The sequence below is a fragment of the Lutra lutra genome, chromosome 16 (genome assembly GCF_902655055.1).
Source record: "Lutra lutra chromosome 16, mLutLut1.2, whole genome shotgun sequence".
In the NCBI taxonomy this organism is placed as follows: Eukaryota; Metazoa; Chordata; class Mammalia; order Carnivora; family Mustelidae; genus Lutra; species Lutra lutra.
In genome coordinates, this window is record NC_062293.1 from 7,524,648 (window position 1) to 7,536,693 (window position 12,046).

General features: G+C 48.8%; 1 protein-coding gene across 6 annotated transcripts; it reads right to left on the reverse strand.

The window, feature by feature from the left end:
• Positions 1–724: 724 nt before the first annotated feature.
• C16H17orf80 (chromosome 16 C17orf80 homolog) lies at positions 725–12,021 on the reverse strand. Of its 6 annotated transcripts, none has more exons than XM_047706306.1 (6): positions 11,919–12,021; positions 11,080–11,194; positions 7,885–9,387; positions 3,323–3,430; positions 2,628–2,732; positions 725–878 (listed from the first exon to the last, which is right to left on the reverse strand). In XM_047706306.1, the coding sequence occupies exons 3-6, from the start codon at positions 9,359–9,361 to the stop codon at positions 853–855; spliced, it is 1,716 nt and encodes a 571-aa protein (XP_047562262.1). In that variant the 5' UTR covers positions 9,362–9,387; positions 11,080–11,194; positions 11,919–12,021; the 3' UTR covers positions 725–852. The 6 variants fall into 6 exon arrangements, with proteins under 6 accessions (XP_047562262.1, XP_047562261.1, XP_047562259.1 ...); XM_047706305.1 differs by lacking the exon at positions 11,919–12,021 and adding an exon at positions 11,705–11,854; XM_047706303.1 differs by lacking the exon at positions 11,919–12,021 and adding an exon at positions 11,687–11,782.
• Between the last annotated feature and the right edge of the window lie 25 nt (positions 12,022–12,046).

Genomic DNA, 12,046 nt, shown 5'->3' on the forward strand with positions numbered 1-12,046 from the left:
CTCCGGTAGCTGACGCCGGGGTAATGGGGCGGGCCCTTGAGGATTTCTGGGCTTCCAGAACGGGCCTCTCCTTGCAAGTCTTCTCACAGGTGGAGCGGAGCCTGGCCATCCCAGAAACGCCTCCACGGGAGGGACGGGAATGGGAGGGAGGGAATGTATGGATTCTCTGCCCGCTGCTGAACCGGAAGCAAAACCTAAGCACTGTTGCTCACCCAAGGAGAGCTCCTGCCAGGCCCGTGGAAGGTGCGGAGCATCGTTTTGGGAGACCAAATCAAGGAGGCTGTTTAACACGGCTCAGCAAGCTACGAGCATTCCTGACTTCTTTTTCTCGGCTTTGTGAAGAGCAGTTACTCGTGCCTCACGTCTGCAGGACGCTGGCTTCTGGCAGCTCAGGCTCACGCGTCTGCATTTCCAGTTTGGAAAAGAATCTCTGGTCTTGCGGGAGGAAGCCTTGCATCCGCCACGTCACACGCAGGACTGGGGCAGGCGGTGCAAATGAACTTGTGAGGATATCTGCAGGTATGAGTAGTAAATCTGGCCTCACAAACCAGACTCACAGTACTCGTGTAAGCGGGAGCTATGAAGTATATTCCCTCAGTCACTCGGAGTTGGGCTCGACCTCAATCGGCAGGTGTCCGCTGACCTCAACGACTCAGACTACTGGGAAATGTTCACCCAGAACCAGGCCTGTCCACAGTCAAAAAACGGACTTCCTCTGTAACCATTTTAGATTCCAATAATTTTATTCTTTTCACTCCCTCTCCCCCAAACCATCTTCAATGGTTAAATGTTCACTGCTGGTGTCCCAGTGTACGCCCCCTGCGGGCTCCAGGCTTCCATCCTATGTCCTGGTCACCACTTCCGCCAGCGCTGCAGCTCTTTGGATAAATAGAGAGAAGCATAAGGACCCAAGAGGCCACTTCTTTTTCTTTTATTTTTTAAAAGATTTTATTTATTTATTTGACAGATCACAAGTAGGCAGAGAGGCAGGCAGAGAGAAAGGGGGAGGCAGGCTCCTGGCTGAGCACAGAGCCCAATGCGGGACTTGATCCCAGGACCCTGAGATCATGACCAGAGCTGAAGGCAGAAGCTTTAACCCACTGAGCCACCCAGTCCCCCTGCCAAGAAGCCACTTCTAAAGATGGTCTGTCTCCTGCGTGTGCAGATCATTCCATTCCCCTTTTGTTTTACAGATTCAGAAATAAAGTCTTAGGGGCAATCAGAAATTTCTGCTTCACTTTCTTCAAAGATGTGAAAAACAAACCTCAGGTATCAACCACCTGAGCCCTTTCAGACAGGTAAGCCTTTAAGGGGGGGCTTGTCCCTGAGAAAGAAGTGTAAGTGAGGTGTCTTGGAGTCTCCATGTACACAGAGCTGATGAGAAAGGAACTCCTCTTCGTAATCAACGGACTGGCGGACTGCACATCTAGCAGTGCCCCACCAGCGGTGTGCAGGAATTTACCGCAGTCCTGTTTCTGCTGCTTGATCTGCTCTCCCACTTACTAGACACCCAATCAGTCAAAAAATCCAATTAGAGTCAAGCCCCCTCCCCTTTTTAAAGTAGGCTCCATGCCCAAAGTGGCGCTTGAACTCACAACCTCGGGATCAAGAGTCACATGGTCTACCAACGGAGCCAGCAGGCACCCCAAGTCCTATTAAGCATTTGTGAATTATACTGTTATTAATGGCTGTCTTGTACCTTTACGCCAGAAGTTTTCAGAAAGCATCTGGGCTTTTTTTTTTTTTTTTAAAGATTTTATTTATTTATTTGAGAGAGAGAGACAGTGAGAGAGAGCATGAGTGAGGAGAAGGTCAGAGGGAGAAGCAGACTCCCCATGGAGCTGGGAGCCCGATGCGGGACTCGATCCCGCGACTCCGGGATCATGACCTGAGCCGAAGGCAGTCGTCCAACCAACTGAGCCACCCAGGCGTCCCATGGGCTTTTTTTAATTGTGGAAAAATACTGGGCTTTTTTGGATATTCTTTTACATACTTTCTTTTAAACATTTTAACTATGAAAACATATTTTTATAAAGCAGGACTTTAAAAAAATGAGATAAGTCATCTTGGGACTAAAAGAGAAATGAAGTTCAGACACTCTTCCTCCTGGTAAGATCTGGCGCAAGCTGAAGCCCCACCTAGAAGGATGGTTTTGTTTTACACGGTGAAGGTAATGTTTAAGGTTTCTGAGACCCTCAGACACATGAGTGAGAGCTGTATTGTTTCTCCCTCGCTCTTGGGGGCATAGAGCTGTTCCGTTTCAACGATAAAAAGAAGTTCTAAGGCAGGAATGAAGACGGGTGCTGATCTGGCAAGCAAACGACTTTCAGAGGAGAGAGCACAAGACCACCCGATCTCTAGCCACCTCACGTCCCTAGAGCACAGGTGCAATTATGTCAATTCTAGTCAAATCTTATAAAGTTCATTTTAACCATAACCTTTAATAAAAAAAGAACCCTAGAGCCGCAGGCAGTGGCTCACTCACGAGGGTATGTCAGATAAAGCAGCACAATCATTAAAAAGCAATTCCCAGGACCCCCCCCCCCCCCCCCCCCCGCCAAGCCCCCCGGAGGTCCCGTAATGGGACGTGACCTGTGATTTCAGTTCAAAATATCAAAAAAGCTTACTCAGATGCCTGAAGCTCCAGCCGCACCACAGGACAAAGTAGCCGGTAAAGAGCATGGTGATGCCCCCGACGCCGCTTCTCACCGTGGTACTGCACCTGACCCAGCCTATTTAAAAAGAAACACGTCGGTTGCTATGGTGAACGGCAACCAGGGGCGGCGACCTGCCAATTACTCAAGTTCTCCCGGTCAGCATGGGCGTGGGGCTTGTAATGCACAGCATTTACATATCTCCCCCCCAACCCCACCAGAGGTAATTTTTTAAACAGATGAAAAGGCTCAAATCTGGAAGACCTTCAATTTTAATACATTTAGTTACTGCTGCTTTGAGAGTTCGGTCGAAATCTTGAGTGGAGAGATTACTACGACTGGTTCACTCGAGGCGCAGGGTCCTCCTGGCTCTGGGACGATCAAGGTGGGCAAGGGAGAGATGAGGGTAGGTGACGGGGGGGTGGGGGGACAGTACAGAAACCAACTCTAATCCGTAAGTGGCAGCTGCCACTCTGCCAGGTTTGCTGCTCTCGATTCTGTCCACTTCTGGGGCAGAAACCGACCAAGAGGAGAGAAGGAAGCCTACGCACTCGTCTCTTCATCTCTTTCCCTTCGCCCTGCTGTACCAGCCATGGCCACAGGAAGAGAAACTTCTCCAAATGCCTGGAACCAGCAACACAACCCAGCAGACCGTGACTCCAGCTCACCTTTCTGGACAGCTCCCAAGAGCCGCATCAGAGACAAGTTGGAGGATGCAAGTCTGGTCGGGGGCTCCAAACTCCTGAGAGCGGTCGAGCTTCTTTGCCACAAAGGAACTACGGTTCCAAACAGAAGGCACTGTGATCGTTCACCAGGATTCAGGCTCCTTCCCGACACTCCGTGCCCACGCCTCCCAGGGCCAGGCTGCAGCCCCTGGGGATCAGGACCCGCAGACGTTTTGGATCTGATGAGCGGACTGCGCAGCGGGTCCAGTACACGTGCTCCGTGCAATGAACGGTCTACATTTCCCACCGTTGCCAAACATCTGAACAGAACTTTCTACTATTACAGGGCCTACTGCTCCCTGTCACTCAATGTACTAGAATCAACACGTGTGCCCTATTCGCCCACTGCTATTACTCACCAGCCATTTCTCACTTCTGTTGAACGAAAAATGTAGAACCAGAAAGAAGGCTGTAAGGCTACCTATTTACAGCTTTCCAGCACCTGTTTTTCTGTTTAATGACAGGCAGGGAATCTCTACTGTTGCTGGTCCTCTGGTCTTGGTGGGGTTCATTGGGATAAAGGATAAATGAAGCAAATATTTTCGACAAGTTTAGCAGATGAGGTAAAAGTTGCTATGGATGTAAAAATGCTATCCAAATACTTGTTACGTTAAGGAACAAGGAGAAAAGCCATACTGGCTTCCAAGAAGTTACACCAAAATAATTATTTTGCAAGGTGAAGACTAAAAATCCTTAAAGTAAAGGATGACATGACCCATTCTTGGAAAAGATGGGAAGAGACACTTTCGTGTTAACTCCAATGGTAGAACCACTTCCCCTGCCGTGGCAGAACAGGGGTGGCCCCCCACCGACTGTTCCTTCTCCAACCAGCAGCCACCTTCATTAAGCGTTCACAGTGGGTATAAAAGAGCCCAGGGCCCGGGAGAGGCCAGCTCAGAACCCACAGAAGTCCCGTTAGACCGTCTCCAGTGTCATCCTTCCTGCTACTCAGGGACCCTGAACTCTGATCTCCATCCCTTTTGGCTGGGTTGCGGGCCCAGGAACTGCTAACACCCAAGGCCATCGCCTCTAGATGTTGTCCTCGACCTGCCAGTGCTGACATCCTTACATCCCAAACCTAGCGACAATAGCTCCGCTCTCTCCTAGAAATGCTGGAGCCGTCCCTACCTTGTGTACCTCTAACACTTCCTATCACCCCTCCGGCCTGGCTGGAACTCCAGAAATGTGACTGCCTCACCTCTCATGCCTCTCTGGCTATTGTAAAACCTCCCCTCCCATGGCCTCCTCTGGCTACCAGCTGACCTCATCCTGGCTTGTGCTACTCCTGCCCTGCTCAGCTGCTTCCCCACATATGCCCTGTCTCAAACATCTCACCAGGGCAATGCTACTGGATGATGAGAGAATGGCCTTTAAAAACCCATGACCCAGGGGCGCCTGGGTGGCTCAGTGGGTTAAGCCTCTGCCTTCGGCTCAGGTCATGATCTCAGGGTCCTGGGATCAAGCCCCGCATCGGGCACTCTGCTCAGGGGGGAGCCTGCTTCCCTCTCTCTCTCTCTGCCTACTTGTGATCTTTAAAAAAAAAACAAACAAAACCCATGACCCAGGGCACCTGGGGAGCGCAGTCGGTTAAGCGTCAGAGTCTCGGTTTTGGCTCAGGTTGTGATCTTAGGGTTGTGGGATCAAGCTCTGCATGGGGCTCTGCACTCAGCTTGAGACTCTCTAAAATAAATAAATTTTAATAATATAATCAAAAAACCCTCAAACCCATGGTCCTGTAAGGTCTCCTCATTCTTTTCTAAAAATAAAAATTCTTTTATTTACTCATTAGACAGGAAACACAGGCAGGAGGGGCAGCAGGCAGAGGGAAAGGGGGAGGCAGGCTCCCCGTGGAGTAAGCAGCCCGATGCAGGGCTCGATCCCAGGACCCTGGGATCATGACCAGAGCGGAAGGCAGACGCTTAACTGACTGAGCTATCCAGGCGCCCCAGGTTTCCTCATTTTACCTTCTGCTATCCCCACCAGCCAAGTTTTGCTTTCTGTAGTTCAATGAACGGTGTTTTTTCCAAACCACTCCCTCCCCTCCCCCCATCCATCCACACCCCATCCCCTGTGCTGGGTCTGAGGCTCCCCGCTCTGGCAGCCTCCCAATACCAAGGGTACTTTAAAGGTTGCCTGCTCTGCAGAAACACTGTTTGAAAACAGGATTCTTAGACCTTATTTCAGGATCAGTCTCTGGGGATGAGGTCCAACTGTCAGTTGTACAGATGTGGGACCCAAAGACCTCGATCTCTTCAGCTGGAGTCCTGAGAGCCCAGGCACCTGAATTCAGCCATGGCTCAGCCAAGCATCCCTGGCTAAGCACGCACCAAGCTTTCCTTTGAAAAAAGGAAGCCGATTCCATTGCTGAGGGCTCTTAAGACCCTTGTATTTGCGGAGTCTCCAGGGATTTAAATCCTGAACTTCTAAAATCTACTTTGGCTAATGCTGGGAGAACTACTTTTTGGGTAGTAAGTCTGTGAAAATCCTTCTCATTAAACCTCACGAGACGCTCCTAATGCCGTCGAGTTCCATAAGCCTAATTCTCGTTCCCGACTTACTGAACCCCGATGTTAGGGTCCGTAATCAAAGAAGCAAGACTGATACAAAGCGAAGGTCAAGCAAAGCTTTATTTCGCGCCAAGCATCGAGAATCAAACTGACCGTTCAGGGCCATCTTACAAAGAGGCGATGCGTAATCCTTTGATTACGGATCCTAACACTGACTCTGTGGTGTCCTCAGAACGATCAGTCTGAGCTATGCCCAGTACTGCAGACTGTGACCACTGAAAGAGAACAGAAGCACTTAGAACCTGGGTGCCTGGGCAGCTCAGTGGGTTAAGCGTCTGACTCTTGATTTCAGCACGGAGCCTACTTTGGATTCTCTCTTTGACCTCCACTCACTGTGTGAACATGGATACGTCACTTGACACTTCGGGGGCTCAGATTCCTCACCGATAAAGGAAGTGGGACAGTGCCTTTAGCGACAGTCATCTGAGTCATCATGAGGGCTGAATGAGGTCATAATGCAACATACCAGGCGGTGTCTGATACAGTCATCCCCTGACCAACATTAGTCCCCTCCCTTTTTCCTCTGAAATGAAAAGTGCCTGTATCAGAGACACTCTTCAGCACTATCAAAGGTAGTACAGGAAATAACTAAGTCCTGCTTGCCAGAGAGATTCGCACGGGCCACCGCAAACCACAGAGAAGCAGAGATCTGACAACCACCTGTGTTTCTAGTTACGGTGCACTTTCCGCAAGGCGGTTTAGTGGAAAGGGCGAAATGTGGTCTGAAGAGACTGTTCTACCTGCTGCTTTACCATCGACTGGCAACATGACCTTGAACCAATCAATTCTCCTCTCTGCCTGTTTCTTCACCTGCCAAACACAGAGAAATCACTGCCCCCTCTCAGCGCGCAGACGCTGAAATAATAGATGGAAGCGCTCTGAAAACAAGCAACACAGAGGTTAATAGTAATTCTAGGTCAGCATGGGGAAAGGGCTGAGGGCCTCAACTTTGACCTTGAGACGGACTAGAAGTCTGTAAAGAGGGCCTAGAGGTTAGGTCTGTTTGTAGGAAAACCAGTAACCACTAAAGCAGTCGACGATGTACCTGTAGCTAGCAACACTGTCCAGCCACTACACTTCTGTTTTGACAGCTTTAGAAAGACTTCATTACCATATTAGGAAAAAAAAAAATGCTTGTTGTCAGACCAGATGACTTGGGGTTTAGTGAATATATAATAATTTATAAAATATACCAGAGAGAGAAAATATGTCCCTTTTAAGAAGAGATGTTACAAGTTTTTCAGGTGCAAAGCTATTCCGAGTTGCTACAGGTCTCCTGTTGAAGCTAAAAGTACTAGTAAATGCTACACACACACGAGATCTAAATGCTACATTAAACTAATGTGCTTCTAGAAAACCTTAAAAGAGAAAAATCTAAAGCTTCCTGGTGAGGAAAATGAGGAAACTTTATGTATCGTTAACTAGAGATCGTCCAATAACTGAAGGTCAAGTTGTGCAGGAGAAAAGGGAGGATTCCCTGAAATTCCAGGGACTTTCTGACTTGACTCATTCTAGGCACTGGCAAGGAGCTTCCGGAGGGCTTCTGAGGAGATGGCCTCACAGCCTGTCCGTTTCTTTCCAGGACTCCTTACTGGATCTCTCAAGACCGCTTGAACAGCTGCCCAACATCCCCCGGCCACGCCCCTGCCCCCTCCTGCTGCGGAAATGCAAGTGATCAATGTCACTGGCTGACCTGGCCTAGACCTGGCCTAGTCCGACCTTCAACTCTGCGTGGAGGGTAAGGGAGAATGGTAAACCACTGGTACTAATTCTGGAGCCAGAATTGAAGTTTTCTGAACAACTGTAAGTCTGGTATACTGGAGTGCCTAGGTAAAAAAGTCAAATGAGCAAAAACAGGAGTATTCTGAACCTTATTAATTCAAAAGGCACAGAGCTGTATGGATGGGCTGGATGGCCCGTGAAAATGCGCATGTTTACCTTTTGAGAGTCTCTCCCCCTGGGGACTGGTGGGCTGAGGATTTTGGGCCATTGCATTCCAATACTGGGGCTTCCCTGGCAATACTCCTAGTCCAAGATAACCAGGATAGAGCTCTGGAAACCACTCCAGGCCCAGGGAGCTTGAAAGGGTCTTCCTATCAGCAATGCCAATCTGACGGAAGGGGCTGTAAGAGGCGTGAGGCAGGACTGAATGTAAGGTTTGCTGGCAGCCGAGGTGTGACACTGGGGGCCCATGGCCAGAGCTGGGCTGCAGAGAAGCTCCTTCACCACTCTCTGTCAACGCCTCCACATCAAGGACTCCGTGAGGACGGCAGGCTCCTGCTTTCTCTTCTTGGAAAAATCTGACAGCCAGAGAAGCAAGGCTTTGATTATGTGGCTGTGACACAGAAAGCAGCTCACTGCAGGCCGTCTCTCTTGGAATGAACAAATTTGAACTGGGACCTTCATGTGAACCTTTATTCTCTGTGGCTGAATCATCACTACTGATGTTCTTTGCATCACCCATCACAGAAGCCCATTCCGGGATTTCTGCTACAGATACACTTTTCTCTGCATTTCCTCTGCTGCTGTGTGCCTCTGTTCCAAGGTACAGTCCTTTTCCCTGGTTCTCCCTGACTTGGATGTCACCTACTAGGCTAACTTTAAAATTTAAAAATTGTGATTCCATGTTCTTTTCTTGAGTCTCAGAGTCTCTAACATCAGAAGAGACTTCTGAGAGGTGGTCCCTGGCCTTAGACTGTCTCTCGTTGTTTGACAATGATGTTCTTACTCCTTCAACCCCGTAACTGAGATTCAGGGGAGAACTGTGATGAGGTTTATCTGGTAAATTTACTAGAAGCTTCCATCTTAGGGGATCAATTTTGTCCAATCTGAAATTAGTAGAAGTGATCTGTACATCATTGGGTAAGGCAGAAGAGTATTTTCTATCTTGATCTGATGAAGAAGGTTCTACTGGGCCAAGAGGTAAAGATGTTTCAGTTTCTGAAAGGTTACTTCTACCTTCCCCTGATGTAGGCAAATATTTGGCAAGTTCCCTCCTAGGAGTGGTGGTCTCTGATGCGTGAAACCGACCCTTCGCTTCTCCCTGGAAAGTTATCTTTGGTTCAGTATTTTTTAGTGTTTTGATAGAGCACTGACCTTGATTCTGGACGTCTTTATTTGCCTTTGTATTACTTGATCTTTCCAAACCAACAGCCAGGGGTGGAAAAGACTTCGTAGCCTGTTCCGGTCTGTCCTTTACCAAGTTGGTATTTCTCTTCTTACTCGCCATCTCCAACTTTTTCTCTTTAGTGTTATTTAAGTCGGCGATCGGCCCTTTCATTTTTTTAGCGTGTGGAGCTGGCTTGGACTGACAAGCTTTCTGATCAGCAGGTACATTCGGTCCTATCATCTTACAATACGGCAAGTGGGATTTTAATCGTTTAAATGGCTTTTTACAGTGAGGACACACTTCCATCCTGGGTGAGTATCGCTCTCCTATTCCTGAAAAACGCAAATGGGAGATTATGAGGGGCACATAGCTGGCAAATCACTAACATTTCATTTACGTGTGTACCTTTCATTTGGAAGGACCTAGGTTGAAGGAAGTTTTAAAAAATGTGTTTTGACTTATTCTTTTCCTTACAGAGGTAGAAAACAGAAAACATGGTTGCTTTTAAGATAAATATCGTTGGCTTCACTTCTGTTTGGCATTTTACATTTCTTAAAGTCTTCCAAGAATCAACTGTTGGTAAAACAACCAAAGTGGTTTTCCACAACCCTAATTAGTAGATGAGGAAAGTCAAAAGACTTAAATCTAATATATTAATGGTTAAATTAATGGAAGAAAAAGTTGTACAAAATACAGGTCAGAGAGGCGCCTGGGTGGCTCAGTCGGTTAAGCATCTGCCTTCAGCTCAGGTCATGATCCCAGGATCCTGGGATACAGTCCCATGTGCGGCTCCTTACTTAGCAGGGAGTCTGCTTCTCCCTCTGGCCCTCCCCCTGCTTGTGCTCTCTCTCCCGCCTTAAATAAATAAATAAAATCTTCAAAATACCAATCAGATTAAAATGTTTGCTGTTTAAGGTTATAGCAAGTCAACTGGTTACTACCTGAGTGTAAAGAAACAGTTAAAATCCCTTAAACACATCATTTAAGGAAAGAATGGCGAAGAGTAAAAACTCAGGCCACGATCTGAAGGCTGCTGCTTAGAATCATGGTGTTCGAAGTGGTATACGGAAGATCTACCACAGTGCAACAAGAAAATATTAGATCTGGGACGCCTGGGTGGCTCAGTTGGTTAAGCAGCTGCCTTCGGCTCAGGTCATGATCCCAGCGTCCTGGGATCGAGTCCCACAACGGGCTCCTTGCTCATCGGGGAGCCTGCTTCTCCCTCTACCTCTGCCTGCCATTCTGTCTGCCTGTGCTTGCTCTCTCTCCCTCTCTCTCTCTGACAAATAAATAAATAAAATCTTAAAAAAAAAAAAAAAGAAAATATTAGACCTTCCATCATTTCAGCATGAGAAACGAAGCTCTAACACCGTATTAGTAACATATGTATACACACATACACGTTTATGTAAAAGTGTTTACAATGCACAAATGATATATACACGTGGTGGGGACACAGTCCTCATTTTTAATTTACAGTTTGCAGTACAACGGACAACCGGCAAATTCATTCAGCATGAAATCTTTGTGATATTCATACCACGCAAAAACATGGAAAAAAACAATACCATGTATCATTTGTACCTCTTTGAGCACTAAGCCTGTCACATAATAGTTGTTGAATGGACTCCTTTTCTGGACATAAACATGCAAACGCTATTATCACAGATGACTATGGCTGTGAAAACCTTCTGAACACGGAGACTAAAACCATTTACACAAAACAGATACACGGAATCCGGGCCAATCCATTTAGAATCCTATATAAACTCAGGCAAAACAAAACTGTTTCCAGCCAAAGAGCTTCAATTTTTCTTACTTTGGAGGTAAACCCCTTGACAATATAATCAAAGTAAATACCCACAACTGAAGCCAGTCCACGGGCCTTGGACTGATAACTCTGGAAGGGGCTAGGGATCTCTTGGACGTGTCTGCCTCTACATTCCTCCACTACCCTTAAACCTACTGGAAAGATCCTGCACCCTCACGTGGTAACGTCTCATCCTGGGTGGGTGGCTACTTACTGACTGGAGCCTCTTCCAGAAGGATGCTAACTTGGGGACTGTTTCTCCCGGCTCTCCATGCCTCACGATCGCAGTCCCCGAGTCCGGCAGCACAAACTCGGTTTGAATTGTCAGCCTGCGCGACACACAATCAGAAACGTAACTCGTTAGCACACCCAGCGAATGGCTGTGGGGCGGCACTGGGCCAAATACAATCTAACCGCGTTATCGGCAGGGCAGGTCCCCTCGGGGCTCCGGGAAGCAAACAGTTAAGGCCGCGCCCGCCTCCCGGGCGCAGGGCCCGTGGGACTCCTGCCAAACGCCTCCCTCAACCCCTACCCCGCCCGGCCGCGGTACCCGGCCAGCCCTCCTCCCGGTTCCCGCACTTTTTCCGGAAGCGGAGCCGCAGCTTCCCGCTGAGTGGGCGGGGCCCTCCTCCCCAGCAGCCCCAACCGGAGACTCCGGAACCGCGCGGATGCTGAAGGGGGCTCGTCCTGCCGCCCCGGAAAGCTCCCCCCACCCTCATGGCTGGCCATCCGATCAACTTCCTCTCCTCCCGGGAAACACTCCCCAATCTCTTGACACACGGCGTGATCCACCGGACACAGCACGACTGGCCGCAACTGACCCAGACCAGCATCCTCACCTCGCCAGGCGAGGAAGTTCCGGAAGCCCCTGCGACAAGCCCCCCGGCGCAGCCCCTCGAGCGGCTTCCCAACTCCCGGGCAGGCACCCGCCGCAGGCCGTCTGCGCCACTGCCTGATGCTGCTCAGCTGTGTTTTAAAAAACTGTTACCACAAAGGGGCCTAACTCAAATACTTGTTTCGTATTATGATGCCATAATTTAAGTTAATTCAAACCTGGCTGGATTTCTATGCCGTTCCCCGGTAGGCTGCGAACAGGCAAAAACTTAGGCCGCCTCTCCTGAGGTCCTCTCTCCCAGAAGCTCCCAGTTGCTCCGCCCCACTCCGAGCCCGCCTCTTCCCGT

Excerpts from the sequence above, each read along its gene's own strand:
- C16H17orf80 (XM_047706302.1), bottom strand. The coding sequence starts at position 11,698 with ATGCTGGTCTGGGTCAGTTGCGGCCAGTCGTGCTGTGTCCGGTGGATC. Across the intron at positions 3,431-7,884 it reads GGGGGAGAGACTCTCAAAAG|TTCCTTTGTGGCAAAGAAGC; the intron begins GTAAACATGCGC and ends TTGGAACCGTAG. Across the intron at positions 879-2,627 it reads CTGGAGCTTCAGGCATCTGA|AGCTGCAGCGCTGGCGGAAG; the intron begins GTAAGCTTTTTT and ends ATTTATCCAAAG.